At 37.6% G+C, this 24,815-nt stretch overlaps 1 protein-coding gene across 1 annotated transcript in view; it reads right to left on the reverse strand.

The window, feature by feature from the left end:
- Positions 1-19,591, reverse strand: part of vstm2a (V-set and transmembrane domain containing 2A) — a 67,852-nt gene extending 48,261 nt beyond the window's left edge. Inside the window, exons 1-2 of the mRNA XM_063912305.1 lie at positions 19,210-19,591; positions 17,915-18,081 (exon numbers count right to left, since the gene is read on the reverse strand). Of these exons, the coding sequence (XP_063768375.1) occupies positions 17,915-18,081; positions 19,210-19,288 (246 nt within the window). The 5' untranslated portion in view covers positions 19,289-19,591. The remainder of the gene's footprint in view (positions 1-17,914; positions 18,082-19,209) is intronic.
- Between the last annotated feature and the right edge of the window lie 5,224 nt (positions 19,592-24,815).

Consider the following 24,815-nt stretch of genomic DNA (forward strand, 5'->3'; position numbering starts at 1 on the left):
GGATAGGTTTTTTTTTTTTTTTTTTTCCTTGTTTAGATATGTGCTTTTTAAGGCGTTTGGAAGGACGTACAGAAGAGGCTAAAATGATTACGAAACGTCTGAAAATGAATGTTGACAATGTTTAATTAAATTGTTCAATTAAAAGAAAATTCACACTAAATGTAATCATAAGGGAACAATAGGTTGATTTTGTATGTGTTGATTATCCATGTAGAGGGCAGTGGTCAACAGCCAAAGAGAGGGCAGTTCAATATCGACTCACTGAAATGACATGAATTAGTCTATATGAATGTCGATAGTTGACAATACACCATCATATTCCAAACATGAATAGCCTTAAATAAGAAATATTTCAAGGATTAATTTAGCATTGATGGTATACCTTTCTATCAAAAGCCAATGCAATCCTTTCAGGATCCAGTGCTCTGTTTCTATGGACGTGCATCATTGCAAGTCCTGAAAGCCTGTCATTTCCCATGCTTGATCGTAGCCAGGTCTTCAGCCGCCTCAATGCAGAGAACGACCTCTCACAGGAACAGGTGGTGTACGGCCCCTTTCAGAATCTTCATTTTTTTAGTAGTAGGTCTCGCGCTGAGTAGCGTCATGGTAACTATAGCAACAGCATGAGATGACGTTGTAACGTAGTCAGTGCTTGGTTCAGCCTGTGCTAAGCGCAGCATCCTGAGGCATGTCCTCCCAGGGGGAATTAATTACTCAAATAGAGCCCAGTCATTTTTAGGGAATTATTTCACAACTTTTATTTTATACACCTCGAAAAAACAAGGTCTGGACCTCGGTGACCTCAATGGTGCATACGGCCCTGCGTACAGCGATGGTAAAACTCAATCCAGAATGGTGTCCTTACCCTGTCTTGTATGCAAGGAAGGGTATTTTACAATCAAAATGTTGGCATACACTGGTTCAAACTAGTATGTCTTCTTTGTTTAGGATAAGGGCTGTCCTTGAGTGCAGTAGCACCAGGGAAGGTATGTTAATCTTCCCTGAGGACAAACATCGTCGCCAGATCGCAGACAAACACATTTGCATTCTTACAATTCTCTTATACAGTCATAAACTAAGCTCTTTCTGTCTTTATGATTAGTTTAAACAGTATTATCCCGACAAATATACACTATTTTAACACCGAATGCACAATGTCTTCCCCTTGACTAAAATTCATTAATTTGGGCTTTTAGCAGGATGACATTGTTTGTCATGGACATCCGAAACCAGTCACATTTAATTATTTTTAACATTTTATTTCACATTTCCTTGAATGAATGAGTTTTCTAACACATTTTATGAAAACCACATTTATATGATACATTTCACATGCATGATGAGGGCATTCAAACTCAACTACGCTGTATAGATTACATTATATTTAATTTGGCTGACGCTTTTATCCAAAGCGACTTACAAGAAGTGCAAACAACATTCATTTCCAAGATACAATCGAAACAGCAAATCAGTTTGCGACTTTCAGAGTTTCTACTGTCTTGATGTCAATGGGGAGGTCGTTCCACCATTTAGGAGCCAGGATAGCAAACAGGTGTGTTTTTGAGGGGTACCTGGGTCCGACTCGCGAAGATGGATTAGCAAGATGGATTGGCATGACGCCGAGCGAAGTTCACGTTTTGGATTGTATGGTTTAGGAAGCGGCTGATCCCTTCACAGCTCGGTAGGCCAGTACCAGTGTCTTGAAGCGTATTCTGGCAGCCACTGGCAGCCAGTGAGGGGAGCGAAGGATAGGTGTAGTGTGAGAGGAATTTGGGGAGGTTGAAGACCAGTGGGGCTGCAGCATTCTGAATTAGCTGTAGAGGTCGGATGGCGTTTGCAGGTAGACCAGCCAGGAGGGAGTTGCAGTAGTCGAGGCAGGAGAGGACCAGAGACTCGACCAGGACCTGTGTTGCCCCCTGAGACAGAAGGGGACGGATCCTCCTGAAGTTGTAGAGAGTGTATCTGCAGGAGCGGGTTGCAGCAGCGATGTTAGCAGTAAAGAACAGTTGATCATCCAGGGTCACGCCATAGATGAGCATTGATTGCATCCATCAGTCACTTCTTATATGAAACTAATCACGAGCATGTAAAAGTCACTTAGATTTAGTTTGATAACTGGTGATATAGTGAGTTTTTTTCTAAGTGTATCAAAGGATCCTCAGCAAAGAGCATCATTATCGAGATGAATGATAAAAAAAGTTCAATAAAAACAAAGAGAAATGTCTTTAATTCAAACTGGAAGGATCTAGGTTTGCTGCAGTACTGGTATTTGAGCCCGGTCCTGAGAGAAATGTTAGTCTTAGAGCTGTTAAAATCATTGTGGACGAAGAGTCATATTGTAAATAGAGCAAGGCAGGGATGCAGGAAATCATTAGTTTGGCTCAATAAAATATCCATGCTGGATGAAAACAGAGCACCGCGCCGTCTGAGTTATGCCCCTAAACAATCGCCATAATTGTTTGGAGGCGGCCCCAATCGATAAAAGGATTATTGGCACTGACAACACATGAGTACATATCAGTGTGTGATCAGTGTCATAACTGTTCTAGTGCAACAATACATTACATTTATTATCCGCGGACTGCTATCGCGTAAGTGGAGGCCTAAAGCAATTAAAGGCAGAATCAATGCCCTGAGTCAAAACACTGTGACAGCTCTATTATCCCTGGATATAGCAGGCCTGCTGGAGTCACATTTCTCTGCTGTCTCACACACACATACACAAAACACACACACCCACAAACACACACTTTTCTAATCCATCTTTAACTATCTGCGGTGGAGAAGATACAGCGAAGCACTATCACCCACATAATACACCGACCTTTCAAATTTTCAACCGTTTTCATTCTATTTTTTTTCTAAGAACTTTCCTGGGCTCTTTGAGTCTGAAAAAATACCTTCTAAAATTGTTATACCTTTTCTCTATTACCTGCCTATCCAGGTTCTGTCTCCCCGTCTGTCAGCATCAGACCTTTACTGTTGAAATGCTCCAATGTCAGCCCCACATCAGCACTGACAGCACTTTCATATAATCATACTCTTTAATGTGCACAGGCTCTTCTAGTCCTCTAAGGTACCCTCGGTGAAAAAGATTTTGGGCTGCATTTTGTTCATTTTGACACGTAATTCTTTGCTTCATTGACCACTTTAGATACTGAACAGTGTGCTTGAAATTATTGAATCTGCTTCCACTGCTTGTAGACAGTATTTTTCATTTAAATATGTCAGTATTTGTCAACTGATTTGTCTTGGCAGCTTGGAAAAAACTTTGAAAGAACATTTTGTCCTTTGTAAAAAAAAAAAAAAAGTTAAACATTCCATATTAAGTCATAATAATTGTAATAATGGGCTATTTGTTATGGTGATTAAGTTCAGTAGCATAGTTCAATATAGCATAAACATAAACTTAATCTGCGTGAATACTTCTCTTGATAAATGAAATAAACTTAAACACATTTAGACACACCACAATAGCTAGTATGCCCGCATCAGGCTAAGACACGTCTCTGTTCCTAATTAAGCTATCTTTTCCTTGCCGCTGTGAATTGATAGTTATCTTGTCATATATAATGAGAACACAGATTTAAAACACATGTGTGTCTGATTAGAAAATTCCAGCTGGCACTGTAAAGTTTGCTTAGCTTGAGGGCCCTTTTTCATAGAGTGCCAGGGAGATTAATTTGCATGTCATTTAAAATAAACAAAAAGTAAAAAGCATGGAATGAAAAACACTCAGATCTCCAAATAGTCTCCAAATAATCATAGTATTCAATCTGGTGCCTAATCATTGTCTTTTGCGAAACGTGATGAATCCATGAGTCCATTTCCTACTTTAAGCTAGCCCCTTTGTCCGGCATAAAAGCATCTGCCTTATTCATGTTTTTTATTAAGACTTTTCCTTGCATTTGTCGACCACTGAGCAGCCATTCAGACATCTGTCTCTCCCAGGCTGCCTGTTGCTGCTGATTTAACATGATGGGTTGCCTAGATAACCACTGATAAGAGCCGACTGCAGCCAACAGACAATGCCAAACACACTGGCAAAGCTTAGAGCGGAGTCCAGCCACAGAGATTCAATGGTGGCCCAATAGTGCCTCATTATCTTGTAGGAATGCTCATATTTGACATGCAAAATGTCTTTGCATTTGTTCTCTGTACTTTACTGAGCTTGTGATTTCTTTTGTCATGTCTATTTTATGCCACATTTTTCATGGATAGTGAATGAAAATCCTATTTCGCTATGTATTCATTCATTTAGAAAGGAAGAATCCTCTGAGAAAAAAATAAATGCATGTCTTTTCAAATATGTACATAAGTCATATGATAAAGTGTATTTGGTATACAATTACAAACTCACTCATGTTTACCTGATGTCTAAACAGTAGCTGCTTCGGCATCATGTCTGCAAACACACGGGGCTGACTAATGAGGCTGTTGTCGGAGGAAGTCACACTTCCTGCACAGTTCCTACTCAATGTTTGTCACTTCACTTCATTAGGTTCACTTCACTTCAACCTGCTGACGATCACCACATGTTTAAAATAACAAAGTAAGCGTGTATGTACTGTATGTAATGAAACCATCCAAATGGGTCAGTTTCTTTGACTGTTGTTTTTGAAGATATTTTTATTATGATGACTTTTTTTCATTTTCAAAAAAGATCCTGATCCTAAAAATTGGCTGATTTGTAGTTTTCTCAGCTTGTATAACTCATTAACAACTACAATTGATCATCTTCGTGACCTTTGGTCTACTTTTGTGAATTGTGCTACCCCATAAAACCATTACCTTATATTTTGCACTATGTTGGCAGTCCAAAACTGAGATACAAGTTTTTTTTTCATTGGGAGGCATTTCTTGATACCTACAGTACTTCAAAGCAATTTAAAAATCTGCTTTGTGCTGCAACTATTGGAGGTTGAATCGAAAAAAACGTTGCATTTTGACGCAGTGTACTAAACATAAAAACTACCACTCAATATTGTAATGTTAAGCAACTGCCTGAGGACTCAGACCTTCAGGAGGTCCACTGTCTGCAATGTCAGTTTGTGGTCATTCAGTTAATTCCAAATTTCTTTGATAAAAGTGCTCTAATGGTAGTGACCTTAAAGCATCACCCATGGCCTTATTTTGTGCCCCTATTTCGGTCAGGGGTTTTGAGTTGACATCCAGTTTTAGAGGCTTTAATATTGCATGTTATATTGTGCTTACATGGAACATTTTCAGGTACAATTTGTGCTTATTATGGGACTGGAACTCGGTGGAAATAATAATGGAAAGTAAGTGAGTGCAAATGTGGAGGCAAGTCAGAAAACTTGTTGGATTGCATGATTCGGTGGTTCTGTTGGAAGGAGAACATCTCAAGTGTATGTTATGAATAGAAGAAATGTATGATATACTTTTGAAAGGGATAGTTCAGTGAGTCATTTTGCATATGTGAACGAACAGAAGTTTGTGCATAGAAATACATTCAAAAATGTGAAAAGCTCTCTTGGCCTTGGTTTTAGTTATTGTCCCTAACAGGAGCCTGTTAGGATACCAGGCTTAAATATGGGATCACCTTGTGAAAATAATACATGTGCAACAACAGGGACATTTGATTTCCCACTGCACAACAAACCATAGCAAAATTCTGCAGATTGTAGCAGTGTATTGCATCTCTAAATTATAACCAGGAAAATAGGAAGCCTCATGCCAAAAAAAATACATCTTAATGTGGTTAAGAGTGAATTATCTCTATATATATGAACATGTATTTGTATTCAGTACCACGCCTAGTATTCACAGAGTGAAAGAAACAGCATGCCCAACAGGGGCTGACAGCTAATTTTTTTTGCCCCGGCTCCCCTGGTGGGTTAATCCAGCCCTGCTACTGTTAATGATTTGCAATGACTTCATCTTGTCACATTTGTTTATGCACTGATTTTTTCACATTTTTGTATCTCCCATTGAGCTACATAGGCTTGTCTGTGGAAAAAACGAAGTCATACTCACTGCTGCTTTCTAAAAATTAGAGTCAGTTATTGCCGGTATGTGGCTCCACTGTGGCTCCAACTTGTCCAGGCCATTTCAAAAGTAATTATGTAGACTTTGACTTTTGTCTGGGCAAAGATTTCTAACCCAGAAATGCATCTATTTACTGGTATTCAGCAGCAATGGCCATTTTATATAATGTATAGTGCTTTTAAGTAATTATTTCTAAATAGGAAACAATATAGTATATCTTTTAAATTTGGCATTGGGTATGTAATTATCTTTGTGAAGATAGGTGAATAAGGGGAGGGAAGCAATTACAGAAATGAATCATGCCAATAAAAGTCCTCTGCATTAGATCTGAGCTCCTGAGGGAAAGCATTATGGGCCATGAGTCCTGTAAGCTGAAACAAATCATCCTCTACTCTTCCTCTAGCGATAGCCTGCTACCATTAAGATCTGGAGTAAAAATAAAGCAGTTCTGTCTGCTTTATGTATTGTACGGTCGTCCTGCCCTCCAAACTGGGGTTTTGTAACCTCAAGAGCACACCACCTTTGTACTTTTACACGTCAGAAATCATGTTCAATCGAGTTATTGTTTCCATTTAAGCATCATTCTCATTACTATACAATCATTTTATCTGGTATTTATCAACACAACAAATATTTAAGAATTGGAACAATTTTTTTCCCATTGTATGTTGTTATTTTCCTGTTTCATAGACAGGGTTAGGGTTAGAAAGACAAGTTATGACATGCAGCCAAGGACATGGCTTGATAATATGTATTTAATATTAGTATTATCAGCACTATATAGATATATGTAATGCATTCGTCAACTACACACCTGCAAACCATAACTGGCTAAATATCAAATTATTCACCATGCGGTATCATTCAGTATATCACACTAATACAACAATTAATTCTAGTTTTTTTAAATACTATACCAAAAATAATTCAGCTTTTAAATGTTTTGAAATGTGACTGCTGTGCAGGTTATAAAATATTAAATTACATTATTAAACGAATATGGACACAACAGCCAAAAAAAGGATATGGTAATAAAAGTAGATTATAATCACAATAAGTAGGGGGAAAGCAAGCCAAATTAGTTCCTAATAAAAGCATCAATACAATTATTAAGGGTGACACAGCGTCAGCGTGTACTGCTAAGATTAATCATGCTCTTAATGAGTTCTCTGAAATTATTCAGGGACACTTGAGTATGAAGATCTGTTGGAAGATGGATAAAGCACATCTATAAAAAGCTTCGGTACAATCTGAAATGCTTCAGAGTTGACCTTATTAAGCTTCAAAACAAATGACAATTGTATTAGTTATGATGGTTAGTTATATTATTAAGTGCAATGAAGCCAAAAGAACAAATTGCTTCGAAGTTTTAGAGAGTTTGATGCATCCTTATTTGGTGGTGAGAAGGGTCGATTACCAAATAGCAACTGTTTTATGTGTAAATGTATATTAACTGCAGACAATGCAAAACAGTACGTGTTGATTAACCAATACTACTGTGAGCCTGAGTGTCCAACCGTGCAAATCACGAAGCCAGATGCACAGCTTTTTTAAAACACCAACAAACAAAAACGAATAACACAATGGAAGCTGTTTAAGAAACACTTATTCACACAATTGAACATATTTGCATGGTTTGTGGTTAATGAAGTAATTGAAGGCTACCTCAAATCATTTTTATCTTAATTATGTAAATTAAATGTTAAAATGTTTAGCACTTAGTGTTATTTAAGCGAAAACAGCTGACGTAAAATCAGGAAGTTAAGATTACATGAGGTTACAGTGCTGTTTGTAAATGCTGGGCATGTGTCAGCAAAGGAATGTATTTGTCATTGCTGAAGTTTATATAATTTAACTATTTTCTGAATAAACATTTACATTGACTTTGAGACTAGGATATGATCAATAATGAATATGTTGGAAAAAAAGACAACATTAATAAGCATATAATTAAGTAATTGAAGGACCACCTCAACGTGAATGCCCTCATTTTGCCTCAAAATATTTATAAAACGAAAGATAAAAATGTGCAAAACGTGATCAATAAGGATTGTGCTTTGACAAAAGGTCATTCCTCTGTGGGATAGCACAGCGCAGATTAACAGAGCAAGCAAAGGGCTGCTACTTGGTCTGATTCCAACAATGGAAAAGCAGACCAACAGAGCTGACATCAAAGGCATCTTCTGTAGGCATTTGGAGAAGCCTCAGATTCAATTTGAAAAGTACTTCTCTTAGTCTGACAACTGCTGTTGTGACACCAAATGGATTCAGTTTCCTTTTGGTGACAGTGTAACAGAGGGGTCAAGAAGAACAGTGACAGCAGAGGATCAGTTGATTGAATTATCTGCAGTGACTGTTAGAAAAAGGCAGATATGAGATCCAGCCCCCATCTTGTCTGGCAGTAGATGGGCTGAACGCCGGTTAGTTGGACTGACATCAAAAGCAATAAAGTGACTTTGCTGTTTACGACCACGCATCTGTGACAGTGGATACTTCACCATTCTGAACAGCGAACACATTTAATGCCACGCTTTGGCAAGAAAATAATAAGTCTGTGTGAAACAGAAGGGAAAGAAAAGTGTGTGCAGCCCTGGATGTCCAACAGTAGAGAAAAAGCAATAAAACGTTTCCTTCCTATTTGTGAATACAATAGAGGTAAATGGATTGCTATTCCAGCCAACGTTGAGGTTGAATACACCTATGACAAACCACAACCAATGTGAAGCGCTGATATTTTGAATTAATACAAGCATCACATCAGGGAGCAGGCTATTCTCAACATAATCCTCACTGCCATATCAGCAATGCAATATATAAATTAGAGCTTGTGCATTCAGATCAATGTGAGGAAACGAGTCAGTGTATATAAGCTGATTTCCATGGTGTAAAAGCCACAGCCAACCTTTACACCTCCATCATTACGCATGTGTCATAATCTGCCTCTACTATCAAGCAGCAAGGATAAACCATCTCCCTAATCCATGTTTAATTTCCTGTCCCACTGTGATGTATTTAAGCCCTTTTTCTGCCACCACTGGTCATTATCTGCTGCTGATTCAAGCACCAAAAGCAATACGATGGATTATGGAAAAGCTGTTTGTGAATTTATTGGCTGCAGTGGATGTATATATACTGTATGTGACAGCGACAGTGATTGATGTGAATTCTATAGATTTCCGTTTGACTCTCAGAATTGATGAAGTATGGTAACGTTTTTCCTCAAAGCCAAGCAACAATCGCAACACAGGAACACCCAAGATTTCGTTTCCCACAGTCCTTCAGTTGTTTCACTTCTCTAGGGAAATATGACTTACATCGATTTGTTTGAATTTCAAATCATTGTTATTATTTCTAAAGCAGTTCACACTTCCATTGATCATGTGCTGTTCCCTTCCAGCTCAACTAGGCCCCTCGGGTCATCAGATCAAGGGCTCCTTGTTGTCTGTGCTCACAGGTGACTGAGCATTTTATGTGCTGACTGCTAGACTGGTCTCCCTCATATCCCGCATTCTATGTTAAGTGTTTCAGATTCAAGCCTAAATTCTATGCATGTTCAACAGCATTTTATTGGGGCTTCATTGGCCTTTTAAAAATCCCATAATTTTATATTTAAATTATCTTAAAATGTTTCTGTAACTGTGGATCTCTTAACCCTTGTTTTAAGGAAGAGCTTTATAAGTACAATTTTGTTCGATATTTAGAGGGTGATTACTTATAGTGGACCAGTGGAACCTTCTTATTACATGTTGTATTTGTTGAATTTATTAAGATTGAAGATTACGGCATGTGTTTGTCAAGGGAAAGGTTTGCCATTTATGGAAATAGACTACATTTCTTTTTTGATATCACTCTCATTACCTACTAAGATCATCTGCTAGGCATCGTCAGGCTTGACAACAACATTGCTTTTCTATCTTTGTTGAATTTAATGTAACACATAAAACCATAGAAACAGTGAACATTGGTGCTTCATTATTTATTTATTCAAAATATTTTTAAATGTTTCTGTAATTGTGAGGCACTTAACCCTTGTTTCAAGGAAGTGCTTTATAAATACCATTTTGTTCAATACTTAGTGGTTAATTACTTATAGTGGACTATGTACACAGACACTGAACATATGAGACTGGGTCAGAACGTAATCTAATGAAAGGTCTGAAAGCTCCAAAAACAACATTCATGAATGATTTTGTTTTAGTTATGAAAATGTAGGATAACAGGAGATCCAAAGTTGGCAGCAAGACAAGTAACATGATGCGATTACAGTGTAAGACATCCTCAGAGACCGGAGGGTAGATAAAAGATAAGTGCACAGTCCAGTCACTGTTTGGAGGCTGATCAGAGAGGAAACGATAAGAACACTGCACTGCCTTATTGCAGATTTGAGTGTGAGCATTAGAGCAAAAAACTTAAATAAGGAAGGAAACATTATTAACTCCTGAAACAATAGACCACCACTATGACACCAATGGGGCCATAATTCTCATCTCTTTGCAAAGCATAAAACCGCTCAGGGGATTTAGCGTTATGGTACAATACTGCCAGTAAACAGACTTGTGCATTCATGTGGGCTTCCAAATACTACTGAAATGAGTCATTAAGCTAACTAGCTAGTTAGCTAACTGGCTCTTCTCCTGTTATAGTGAAAACAATTGCGTTGAGTCTTTGCTTTTGAGTCTGCTTTGTTCATGTTTTGCTAATATATGCCTACAGAGCTATGTTGAAGCACATGGGAGAGTAAATGAGAAATTGTTCTGCATGCATGTATGAATCTCTTTCAGATATTTCCCCAAAGGCATCCTGTATCCCTATTGCATCACCCACCTCCCATATGTTTTTTCCATCTGCTCTTCCCTTTATCCCTTCCTCCATCATTTTATTCCTCTGCAGCACATGAATGGGCCCAAATTGGGGTTCTTGGTAACAAATATTAGCTCTATCTACAGTATGAACCTTTTTAGTTTTATACATGTGTGTACATGCTTTTCTAAAAATGTTGTGTTTTTTTTGATGAGACCATGGTGCAGAGCAAAAAGCACCAAAAAACAAGAGGAGTGTCAACATAACCGTAAAAGAAAAATCCCATTAAAAAATTGTGCAAATCCAAACACAAATAAAATCCTTGAAAGAGGGAAAATTGGCTTTATGACCTTCACATTTCAAAACGCATTATGTTTGTATTGCGTAACGGTCCGATGAGTCATCCCAGCACTTTAAAGAAAAATTCATTTGAATCAGATTAATCAATAGAAGAAGCTATGGTTTTCTGAGCTGACAGAGCTCCTTCTGTCATTCTCTTTGACACCATAACACACATTTTCCCCATGAGAGAATGAATGCCCTCTAAATAGAAAACCGTTGACGTATTTACAATACAAGTATCATTCTAAGTACTGTGTGTTTTGGTTTGCAGGCAATCTCTTATTCCCTTATGCTATAGAGCCTCATTGTTGTCTAAATACTATTTGAACACATGAATGAGGCTTACTGATGAGTGACATGTTCCTTCACTACCATGAAAACACACTTCAGTTTATTGTGACTCAATCCTTCAACGTTTTACTGCGTCAAATACTCACTAAATCAATCCATAGCTGAAAATAGTGCATTTTTTTCTTATTAAGTAGACATGTGTGAGACCTTTTTAAAGTCCTACTTGATATTGCATTCTTGCTTGTTACTTTTCGTCAGCATAAAGATGTGCTCTGTAAATTATAGTCATGTACTCACCTCCCCGAAGGGTATGTGTGTGTATTAATTATTGATTTGGTTTAATAAACAAAACAAACCCATATATGTTTATTAACCAGGCTGATTACTGGTTCCTTATTTGCATAGAGGGCTTCCTTTTATGAAGCCCATGAAGTCATTTAATTTAACACAAGTATTTGCATTTAACAGCAAATTCTCTATTCTGTTGTGCACTGATTTCCCATCACACCCTCAGCCAGAACTCAGCTTGCTTTTCAACAAAGTTTGAACAGAATGGCAAAATATTTTCTTAAATAATATTTATCCTTGTATGCTGTCAATAAAACATGTCTATCAGTCTGCCTACTCTATGTTTTGGGGCTTATAAAACAAATCTGATGAATATTCCACTCATTTTTGTTCTTTTCGACAAAAAAAACATTAGAAAAGTTGATAAAAAAATGCTTTGACCTGGCGTTGGACTTTAAGAAGATGTTAACAGTTTGTAAATAAGTCGTTTAGTTCGGTTGTATTTTCCTATACCTTTATTAATAATGGTTTAACATTGTCAAAAATAGTTTTCACCTATTACGTTGATTGAGAAATGCTTTAAACAAATTCCCTTGAGAGTTGGACATTAGAAATCTTAAGCTAATAGAAATAAACGTCCTATAATTGTATGTTGAATGGGTGGAGGTTTTTTTATTTTGAGAGAAAAATACAACGTGAGCATGGTGCAGTGTAACATGGGGCCAGTGCTCCAGCAGCACAATGCAGTAATGATTTCAAAGAAGCCTTCCTTCCATGACTGATGACTGTAGTGAGCCTGACAGCGAGGGGTCCACAGTCCACTAGTCGAAAATGAAAGCAGCAGGCATGATCACTGCAAGCCATTTGGAAACCATTACAATCATTACAGACGTGTGTGCGCATACAGGGCTGATGGGGCTGATGAGAGCAGTTACCGGGACTACTCCTGGAGCATCATATTGACTCCTGATGCAGTTATCTCAGCAAGAGTGTCGGAGAAGGCTGCAGTCAGGTAGTGATGGAGGGGTGGAGACGCAGACAGTAAGGTCACTCAGAGAGCACGGCCGCCAATGGATTTTACGTTTCCTTGTTGTTACATCCACTGGATTTATAAACTGACTTGTTTAAAGAGGTAAACCTTGCACAGGTTTTCAGAGCATTTTGCTCAAAGTGCGCCAGCCTGTTTTTTATGTAACGGTCGTTTGTATTCCGTACGAAGGCCTCAGCTGATCTTATTTTCACTGACTGGCTTAGTCAAGGGCAACCTCGCATCATGTCCGCTTACCTTTTCTTAATTCATCTCACTTTAACAGACACAACACACCGCCTTTTAACATCTCCCAGGTCAGGTAAATCCAGGTTTGAATCCAGCAGCCTAGCCATTTATGCACTCCAGGCGGTATTTGAGGAATGAAATGCAGTATGAATTTTTAAACAGCACACATATGCATCGAGTCTCCAGCATCATCTCTGATTCTTTGTGCCTTTGCTTGATCCAGCTTTGAAATTCAAACTGTCAAGGTGTAGCTTTTCTGATATTTCAGATATGCAAAGATTCCTCTCCTCTCACAGAAAGCATTAAATTGATTCCAAGCTGTTTTTATTTCGTATGCATTTATTCTCCAGCGAGGTAGGAATACGAAATACAACACTGCAAACCCACCGAGCACTGGCTGAAAGGATTGAAACAGTTGCCTTCAGAAATAAAACCCAGCTTTTCTCTGTTGTTTCCTTATTTCCAAACATAATCCCACACTAAACAGAATTACTAGTGGACAGGGTTGTGAAGATTCACTCAATAAATTGATCTCCTAGCAAACAATAGTGGTCGGATTAGCTGGATAAAGAAGAGAGATCAAACTCCGGGAACTAATTGAATTCACCTCTTCAGAATAAGAGGGATTTAGGGTTTGAAACCAAAGGAAGAATTTACTAATGTATTTTTAAATTGAAAAACATGGAAATTAAGCTCTGCGTCCACCATGTGTGACATAGTGTTCAGTTATTATAATTACCTTCGAGGCTGTGTTCGGTTCTCTTTATGCTTCCTGATTCTATGATGGAGGTCAGGGCAGCAAAGCAGAAATTCACAGCCTCGAGGTATGCTAAGTGTTGGTGTAGGCATTACTTCCACCAGTGAAAGTACATTATGTTATAACCTCGAACTTACATACATTATACACAATGATATGTGCTTTGATCAGGAACGTGGTGTTGATCAGGATGTACAATATCCACTATTATTGATTCAAATTGTAATATACAGGTTATCAGCGCAGGATCCAAGGTAGCAGTTGGACTGTATTAAATGTAATTGGACAGAAAATCAAACAAAAGACAAATTCACGCACTTAACTAAGACTTTGTTGTTTCTGCCTTCAGGTCAACCAGTTTATTGGACATTTTAATATTAGATAGGTTTACTGTAATGTACATTTCCATTTAGTTTGCTTAGTGCCAGGTTACAATCTCTTGTAAATTCAAAAGAGCTGTGTGCTTTATCTGTACCAATTGGATCTACTTTAGACTCCCTTCTATTGTAGAATGATGTATATAATCATAAAGCAACATAACACCAATTTAGAAACTATTCTGTGCTGTATATGTTCTTGCACCATTGAAAAACAAATGTGAGCATATTTATATAAACATAAGTATATTATACTTTATAACGTTGCATTCATGGATGTGAACTGCATATGAAAGTAGTACCAAAACACAGTTTGTATATATATATATATATATATATATATAGTTCTGTGATTTGCTTTCTGACTTGATTTCAGTTTTTAGTTTATTATTTTCGAAGTTTGATAATGTATCTTTTAGGTAAGTTGAGCTCATAGACTTGGTTGAATAATAAGAAAATGTCTCAAAGCCCAAGATAAAGTGTTAACGTTATCAACCTTTAGACCAAACCTTGATGGTCTGGGCGTAGAGTGAATTTTGCCACATAGCAATTGAGTTTTATTCACAACAAATTGGCAAAACACATAAGTAGTACTAAAATCTCATTTTAAGGAGATAAGGATAGGATGCTTCACATCAATGGGTCACAAACATTTAGTTAAACTACTGAGTGTAATAAGTTATAATGTCTGCCTGATTAAGCATAATTACAAAAGAAAACATTTTCCATGAGATTTGTGTGACATACTTCAATTTCTATAAAATGCACAAATGATTTTGGATCACTTTCTTGGTCAAAAAAGGGACCTAACCTCCTCACAGTGGATGTGAAGAGAAAGGACTGTAGCGGATCAGTATGACACAATTCACGTCACATTATAGTACTCATCCAGCTCATTACTGTCATCTTGACACATTTAAGAGGACGTCTTTTAATAAATAAGTTCTCTTTCTAATAACTTAAAATCTCATCCTCATAATTATATGATTTGGCATCCTTTGAGAGTTGCTTTTAAATATGATTCATAGCACCAAAAAACATATAGAATAATATAAAATAACACCGGATAATCATGTGTTATCATTCCCAGCGCAGCTTCACTTTGTATTTAAAAAATCTGCTGCCAAAATGCCAAGTGATGACCCGTTGCTGCCACAGCAATCTGTTCATGTTCCGTAACGGCAAATGTTTAACTCACACTCATGCTCGACATCACTCTCTTTCTCTCTGTGTATCTTCACTACATGACTTGAATCAATAACATCACGAGTGTTGCAAATGCTATCAGTAACATGAATCTTCTTTGTGATGGAGGTGTGAATATTTAGTTTCTGTCTCTGTGTTTGCGCATAGTTATGAACTGGCATCGTGTCATTTCTAATCTGAGAAGAGAATCACGTAACACTTGTTGTGGAAGTCGGAGCCAAACAGCAGCTTTCTCTATTGACATGTTTGTTTGTTAATTTCTTTCCTTCCCTAATCCGTGCCCAGTGCAGAAATGAGCACAGGCGTTCCAACAAGAAAATGATTTTCAGCCAATACAAATTAGTTTTTGTGAAAACAATCACAAATTGATAATGGTATTTTCTTCGGCAAGTAGAAATATACATGAAGCTTGGATGTTCGCCAAAATTATCAGACTTTAACTTTTGCAAGCTGGCAGCTAGAAAATAATTCTTATGCTTTGAACTAGAGTCCTTATCACCATATGAATAGCCGTTGACAGAATTAAGTAGGTTGGAAAAGGTTAGAAATGACTGTTTGAAAATCAATCCCTTGTTCTTTTCCATTTTAGATTTACAGAACTTTCTTTCCTCCTGGTACACTAATTAGTAGTTAATAATGTTCATGTCATGAAAATAACTGAAGAGATTGTTTAAGCGTTCATTTATATAATGTGTATGTCTACATTATATTTTTCCATTTGTCTATATCTAGTTCCCATGATTTTTTCCCCCCAAAGGCAAGACAATTTGTGAAATGTGACAATGAAATATAGCTTGATAATGTATCACTGACTTATCATTGTGCAATGCATTTTTCTGTTTAAGTTGTGGATAAAAGCTGTATGCCAGAATGTAGATTTTGTAAGGGTTACTGTGATATAACTAAAAGGCTCAAATATATAAATAAAGATTAAAAGTTAAGATTGAATGCGAAAAATTCCAACTCTAGACATAAATAGAACAAATTCTCTGTATATTCATTTGTAATGTTGAAGAACTGATCCTGGGTTGTTGAGAGTTTAAGATAAAATATCCACCCACCCAGCAACCCGACTCTTACTTTCCCTTTGCTGCACCATTTCAATGTAAAACTGCTTTCTCCACGTTGTTCTTTTCATGTCGTCATTTTTAAAGATCCAACATCTCTTACTTTTCATGCTGGCAGCTTATATCTGCATACATATTTGCATTCTAAGTCATTGAGCTCCCTGCCTCTAAACTTCCAGGAGACCAGCTGCTTCCCAGGCAGCATCACTGAGACAGCCTTGACTCTGTTCCCATTCTAACTGCAACACTGCAGGACAACACACACACACACACACACACACACACACACACACACACACACACACACACACACACACACACCGGCTTTCATTTTCAAACAGCCTTCGATGATAAGAAATGTGGGTAACAATGAGATGTCTGCATCAATAGCCTACTTCAGCCCGACATCCAAGAGTCACGTGGGATCAAACCCACATCAAAGCCTGGCCCATGTTACTATGAAAGCCCAGCAACAATGACACAATAATTAAAGCCACATGGATATCGGACCACCCCATTGTCACACACACTCATAGACAAATACACACACACACATACATATCTCTTTCCCTCTTTGTCACAAAAATAGAAAGAGCACCGTTTGATGTCTGTCATGACAATACAGCAACTCTTCCAAATCCTGACATGCAGCTACCTGCCACACAATACGTAAACACATCATTCCCATCCATTTGAATGCAGTAAACACATTCAGCGATCTCATCCACTAAGCAGGCAATCATTATTTGAGTGCGAAGGAAGCCGTCATAGCGAGCAGTAATGCAACAGCAATACATAACACAAATGCCAAAGAGCTTCCAATGTGTCATTTAATGAGGCAATATACAAGAATATTCTTTGGCTGTTTTGATTCAGCCACTTTTCTATCCATTCATGACTAGTCAGGCTCATTTACTTCATTTATCATCTAATTAATATCCAGAACGAGCCCTTTTTTTCCACAGTAGCCCTTGATTAATGTTCTTATTTGTCCTGATGGGACTGTGCTGTGCTTAATGTGTGAAGGGATTAGTTTAACTGTAGGAAGCCAGGAAGCTAAACAGATCAAATAAAAATATCAAATAAATTAGCACATACAGATTTAGATGGATGTTTAAATATCTGAAAATAATTTTATAATAATGGACCTTCTTCTGATTTGATGATAATCTAACAGTGGTTCAAAAACGTATTAAGGGATTTTAACGTTAAATGTAAAAATCAACTGTGCATTACATTTCTTATCACATCGGGCAACATGTTAAATACTTGAAGGTCATAACACATTGTACCTTGTTATAAAATAGGTAAATAAAAAATCAAACATGAATGCCTGACATAGTTTTCACAAAAAGCACAACGCTGATGTTACAAGGTGCGTAATTACGCAGATACTTGTTGTATACCCTTATTCCCTTTATGAGCAGGTGTGCTTGGAACTTAACTGGCACGTTAGGATGGGAGAGGGGGAAAGAACGGGAAAAAAAGAGCTGTCTTGTACCTCTTCAGCATCGACCTCCTCCTCGCTGTCAGTGGGTTCCGGTGCTTTCACGAACCACCACTGGATCTCCAAATACACCGACAGGGTCGTGCTTTGGAAAGCACACGCCATTTCTATGTTTTGTCCCTCTTTAACCGTCATGTTAGAGGGCAGATCCGTGAAGTGACCTGCATATAAAATAAAAAAAGGGGGAAGGGGGGTTATGATGGGGGCAGTGGTGTGAGTTATACCGCAGATACATTTAAATGAATTAATCACTTAAATGGTCTGCTTGTGAATGCACCCATGAATGTGGCCGCTGACAGCAGCTGTACTGAAACCAAGCGCTCGATAAAGATGTGTGCTTGTTATAATTGAAGGAGACCCCCGCCTCCTCCCCCAAACACTCACGGAGCATCTTCATCGGAAATCTAACCGAGGCACTGTCGCACCATTGGTAATCTAACCATATAGTTCATTACGAGCAGGTTGGGATTTATATGGGAGTTGTTTTCATTCTGTAGCCGTTTTCGTGCTATCTGTGACCACGATAAAAAACGAAATACATTTAACTATAGGACGAACAGAAGAAAGTATAAAGGGAAATATACAAGCAGTCATAAAGAATATGCTTTGTATGAGCCGAAAAGGGTTGCGCTTAGGAGAGTGGAGGCGCCGACAGAAAAATGAGCGAGGATGTCCGTGCACGCAAACTTCCATAGCAAACCATCGTTCCAATTCTGCATAAGGAACAGTCAGACAATATATCTCGGTTTGTGCGCACTTATAATCAGATATTTAGAAATGCGTTCGTGAGTGGTAAAAAGAGCACAGAGGCAGTTTAAAACTGTACATCTCAGTCCTAGTTCTGCACCACGGACACCGCATTCAGCAGCTGTCCATGGTGCTGACATTAACGGAAGACCCCTCACTTTTTATGCAAGGAGCTGTTAGAATAAATATATTACTTAAGCAGCAAACTGATTTCTTGCTTTGTTAATGCGATAAGAAAACAGCCACGCGCTCTTTTTCGACACTATAGGCTATAGAACCACTTGATTTCAAACAATCAACAGTTGTATTGTTCGTCATCAAGGGGTAACAAACGCAACATTCTTCATCTTTCATTTCCAGTTTTCATTACCCTTGTTTGGGCTTATTCCATCTCACGTAAAACATTTTCCTTTAAACAACCCCGTTTGATTTTCCAGAAAGACTGCGCACTTTTAGCACTTTGTACGGAGCCCACCATGGCAGCGAGCTCGACACGATGACACTGAGATGGACTGTTCGTTGCGAAAATATGCAGCACTTACCTTCCAAGGAGGATCCAAATTGCACGCAAAATCCGGCTAAGAAAACAAATCCAACAGTATCATGAGAGGTCCACATCATTCCAAGATAGAAAGGTTGCTTTTTTTACATCAGCCGAAAGGGGGTAAAAGGCGAACGGTTCCAAAAGAAATTGCCAGCAAAATCAAACAATTGCTGGGCGAGTGTGTTTAAACGGAGATTGCCGAAGGTGGAACATGCTGGAAAGCTACAGCTCGTCGTTGATGAAGTTCTTTTTCCGTTCTCTGTCCCTCTGCAGGAGAGACTGTCGACTGCTTGGCTGTACTGAAGTCTGTACAATAACCGGGCTGCGGGCTTCGTCTGCGCTACGGGAGAGACGTCAGTCTAGTGGATCACTGTGGCATCCACACACTCCACACCTCTGCAAATCTGGTGCTCAGCCGACCCCTTACTGTCACCTTGACCGCTTTATTTTGAAGTTACACCTTGCATTTTAGTGCCAAACACAAATGTGCATCCTTATACTGTATGAGAGCTTTATTTTTGTACTGATTCAGTTACGAGCGCGGACATATTTGGAGTTTGTTTATTGTGCTTTACTTTTTAAATAACATGTGATCTAAACGTCATCCAATTGTGCTAATTAACCCCCACAAAATGATATAAATAAACTCCCATGTAAAAGCTAGCATTCTTATCATAAAAAGTATGCATATTTAGTGTGGGTGTGTCCTACTCTTGAGTGATTATGCAGTCAGGACACACTCGTACCACCCGTCTAAGAGGCTATAAAACAATATTGTAGCATTAGATAGTAGCAAACAGGGAGGGGGTGGAGCAGGGACCTGGCATGTGCAGGGCAATATAGCATGTCCTGAGTCATTAGGATAGTGGAGATCCAGCCGGGATATTATTAGTCTCCAGGGCGGACTGAGAACACTTTGCCCTTTGTTGCAATGGGCACAACACGTGCCACTCCAAATGTATGCTCTTAATTGATTCACAGACCAATCCGGGATCATCCTTTTGGGACAAGCACTTTTCTCTTCAATCAACAAAAGTGTCTGTGGGCAGAGGTATTTAGGTGATTAGCATAATCACTGGTCCCTGCTGTCATGTGGTTCACAGAAGATCCACAACTGTACTTTGAATATTAAACTTGCTCCTGGTAAAGGACATAATGGCTTTCTTTGTGTGTTTTATTATCAGGGAGTCCATTCTTTATGCAGTGCTCTGTTCGGGGTGGCAGCAGCACCGCAGATGATAAAACAGGATCAATAGAATACTCAAAAAGGGAGGGTTACACATAGACTCACTCCAGATAACTGTATTAAATAGATCAAGGGCCAAATAAAAAATAAATTAAAAAAGGGTTTTGAGGGCCATACATTGTTTTTATGAACTCAAAGGCTCAGTGGCCTTGGTGTCTAGCTGAATGGATCAGAAGGTATTTTGTTCCAGTAGCAGATGTTTTAATCGACTTTTAAATGTGGTCTTTAGCTTTTTTCATCTGTTAATCATGTCTCAAATGGCTCTTTTTGGTAGTATTTAATTTTGGTCTTATGTGTTTGTTGTTTGCTGCAAACATAATGAGTTTCCCCATTGGGGATTAATAAAGCTTTCTAATCCTATTAGTCTAAATGAAACACAGTGTTCACCCTGGTGTTGGTGGTCGACTGTTTTAAATGTAAGCATGCAATAATGTACTAAACAGCAAAGACCCCCTTCACCCCATCAACAAACCAATAAGCTCTATTTTATTACACTGTAGGTGAGAGTGGGGTAAGATGAGCACATTTTTATTTAGGTTGTCCTTCAAGCAAGGACAATTTTGATAGAAGTCAAATGACAACAACCTTTATTTCAGGATGTCATCTGTCAATCAAAATGATAATAATGCATCTATCACAAAGTGCCATCAAAATGTGACTTCTTAATAAAAAGTGGTCTTGAGGCTTAACTTGCCCCATCTAAGGGGTACATTGATTCGGGTCAAGGGGTAAATTCAGCAATTGACTTTTCCAAGTTTAATCCTGAGTCTGTTAAAGGAATATTCTGCTTATTCAAATGCCAGTTCACAGCAGGTCTTTGGAGTAAGGCCATGGAACTGGTCAGTAAGTCTTTTTGATATGGTGTGCAAGCTCCTTCTCTCTCCTGTTTGAAGACCCTCTTTGCCTCTGCTGTTCCAATTTTTCGTACTGTTTTTACTTCGTTTTCCTCCTTCCTTTTTGTGTAAATGCAGGGTTGACCTATCCATACTTCTGTCATTTGCCACTGCTCTGATGGATTCTCCACCGTTGCCATCAGTGGCTGCTCGGTCCATCTCCCAGTCTTTCTATTGTACTTTCTTGACATGATAATTTTTCTAAAATGTTTAAAACATAAAAAACAGATCCCTTGTGTTAAACTACATTGAATTATGTTTCCTTTTTTAATTTTTTTATTACACACACTTCATTTAACTTCAGTGGTTTTACACATTGTTAAATAACCAACATGTATGATATACACTTTTAGACCTGGATACATTTGGTTTGACATAACAGTAATTATACCTGACATTTACTTTGACATGCAAAACATGGTTTATTGTTAAAAAAAACACATTTATCACTTTACCGTGTGCTTTTCCCTATCAGAGCCAAAAAAAAATGATGGGTACTACCTGACTTTAGGGTCACATGACAACAAATGTGGCACAGTTGCCTAGATTACGAGGGTGGGTCAATTTACCCACTGGCTCATTTCACATTTGGTTTTATTAGTTTTATTTAATATTTACATAGTTTACTAACTGGTGCGTATTTTACTTGAACCATTTTGTCATTGGCACTATTCTCTTGCACTGTTTAATGTATTTTTTTCTTCTCATCTTAGAGTATATTGTATGCTGCACTGTTAGAAGAGCCTGGGACTTAAGATTTGACAACAACTATATACTGTTGATAATGTGCATATGACAATGAAGCCTTTGAATTTTTTCCTTTGCATTAAAATAATACCAAGCTATGTTTTCAAAGTGCAAACAATTTTAAACAGCAAGAATCACAAGCATTATACACTGTATATATTGTAAGTGTTCTACGGTTTTACAATACCGACTAACATTTCCCCACTTTCAAAAGCTCAGACATTTTATATGTTTTATTATGGGCAACAAGTTCTCATTGTTAATAAACCAAAAGCCTTCAACCGTAATTGCTTCAAATAGGCTTCAGGGAGGACATTTACAGCGTTTATTTTAACAAGGGACATTAGAGGAGAGAAAGGACTTGATAGTAGAATGATAAGACACGCAAGAAAGGTTCCTTGAGATTAAATGGTCAGCATATTGGGAGATATGTTCGAAGTTGTTCCAATCTATATTAATTTAATACTCACATGCCTGCAAAAAAGGGTTTCTGTAACTGTTCCTCCTGTCCATAGTAACTTTCACATCCCTTTCTTTAGTCATTCTAATGCAAGTTAAGGGGAAAATTCATATTTTTATATCATTTGTATTTATACTTTAGAAAAATATATAATACAAATATGTCCTTAAGGAGCCAGATTACACAGCAGCAACCTAGGAAAAACATTTTAAATACAAAAATGAGAGCCTTTTAAAGGTATTAATTATACATTTGATTAGTTTTAAGTTTTTTTGTTTTTTTTTACTCTTTGAACCCTCTTAAATTCTGCAGTTAATCCATAAAATCTATTTTAAACTACCATAATATATCTCCATCTTTAGTCAAGTGGTGTGTGTAAATGAAGCCGTTGTTGTGGTCAGCTTCTGACTCTTGTAATTTCAAAGTCATCTAAGCATAGAAGTCAGATGTTGACATCTGATAGTCAGCGGCTCCTGGTGCTCAGAGGCCCGGCATGTCACAATTTAATGAGGACATTTTGCGAGTCACCTTGGAATCAGGTGATTCTGCAACATGTGGGCGGCTTTAATCAAATGCACAATGATACTGTCAATTTTTTTTTTTTTAATAAATCCACAATGTTGACTTGAAAATGGGCTGCGCATTTGTATTGAAAATAAAAAAAATTTGGTATAAAGATTTGTGGCAAGCTATAGTCCAACCCTTATTGATAGTTTAAAAAAATCCAAATCCCAAAGCAGCTGAAATTGTTTCATAAATTCTTATTTCAACAGATACTGTATATTGCCAGATATATAACCCTCAGACTGGTTTGAATCATACAATTAGTTATATGGCTCCATTCTCCATGCATTAACAAAAAGGGAATAATAAGAATGCTTACTTCTGCTATAAAGTATTGCTGCTTTTATTGTTAATGAAGATCATAAATTTATAGTGGTTTTCAAACTCATCACAAAAATAACTATAGGTTTTGGATCGTCATAAAATATTCATTTAGAGTCAGAATGCATTTTGTGCTTCACCAACTCAATTTGTTCGATACCGTCTAAACTATATTTGAACAAATTAGAAAAGTATATGATTGGGAAGATGATTATTTTCAGTTTTGAGTAAACTCCAAAAAATATTTCCAAATTTTACTAAGACATTTTGTATTTCTATTATTGTCTGTGTCTTCCGAAAATAACAAATCCAGTGAAAAGTAAAAAAAACACCTTAACCCAATAGTTTTTTATTGTTGTATAAAATAAGAAAAAACAACTAGCCCACGGTATTCATCAGAAACATCACTTGTTATGAATACAGCCTTGGCCTGGGTCTGTGCTCTCCGAATGACCCTTGGTTGTCTTTGATAAAACTAACAAACCAAAATACATTTCAAAGAAATCCTTCAATCTCCTCAAGGAAGATTACCAACTATCACGCTGAAAGAAAATATTTAATGAACAAAAAAAGATCTAAAACAGTCTTGAATGATGTAGAATCCCCGCTGTGAAACCCGAGGAGCCTCTCCTAGAGTATCACAAGTTAATCTGATTTTGTATCCTAGTGCTCTGATCAAGCATGTCATACTTGCTTAATTAAAGCCTTGAATCAGTGTTGGGTTATAGGCAAACAAACAGTGTGGAGTCACTGTGTGTCAGATAACGGCTCAAAGACATGCTTTGGCAACTGTTCCTGATCTCTGTTTCCCTGCTTCAATCGTTGTGTTTCTCTTAAGACTGTTTGTTTTTCTAACGATAGAAGAAAAACAACTGTCTTTCAATCTGTTGTTTATTCATATGTCTAAATATGACATTTATTGATAATTAGCTGACAAAGAACTCGAGCAGCTGGTGTGAATTATGACTCTTTTGTGTCACGAGCAAAGCAAATATTTCATTGCTTTCCCAACACATTAATTGGCAGGGGGTAGAAAGATCCTTTGAAAAAGCACATCTGTTCTCAAGGCATGACCAATACATTATTTTATTTTTTTTAGGAATTAAAAGGAGGTAGTGTTTGTTTTCTTTCAGGGGAGGTTGCTTATCTCTGATTTAAAACACTGGCATGTATGGAAAAGTGATAGGTCTTTTTTTTTTGTAAAATGAATTTTGGAGTACACTATATACGCACAATATTAACAGAAAATCTGTAGGCCTTAAACATAGATTTTTACTTTTGGCAGGTTTACAATAAGGGCCTCTAATCCAGGTTAGTAAAAATGATGATACTATAGGTATCTATAAAAAAAAACATAATAAAATAGCTAGCTG

The sequence above is a fragment of the Eleginops maclovinus genome, chromosome 21 (genome assembly GCF_036324505.1).
Source record: "Eleginops maclovinus isolate JMC-PN-2008 ecotype Puerto Natales chromosome 21, JC_Emac_rtc_rv5, whole genome shotgun sequence".
NCBI lineage: Eukaryota > Metazoa > Chordata > Actinopteri > Perciformes > Eleginopidae > Eleginops > Eleginops maclovinus.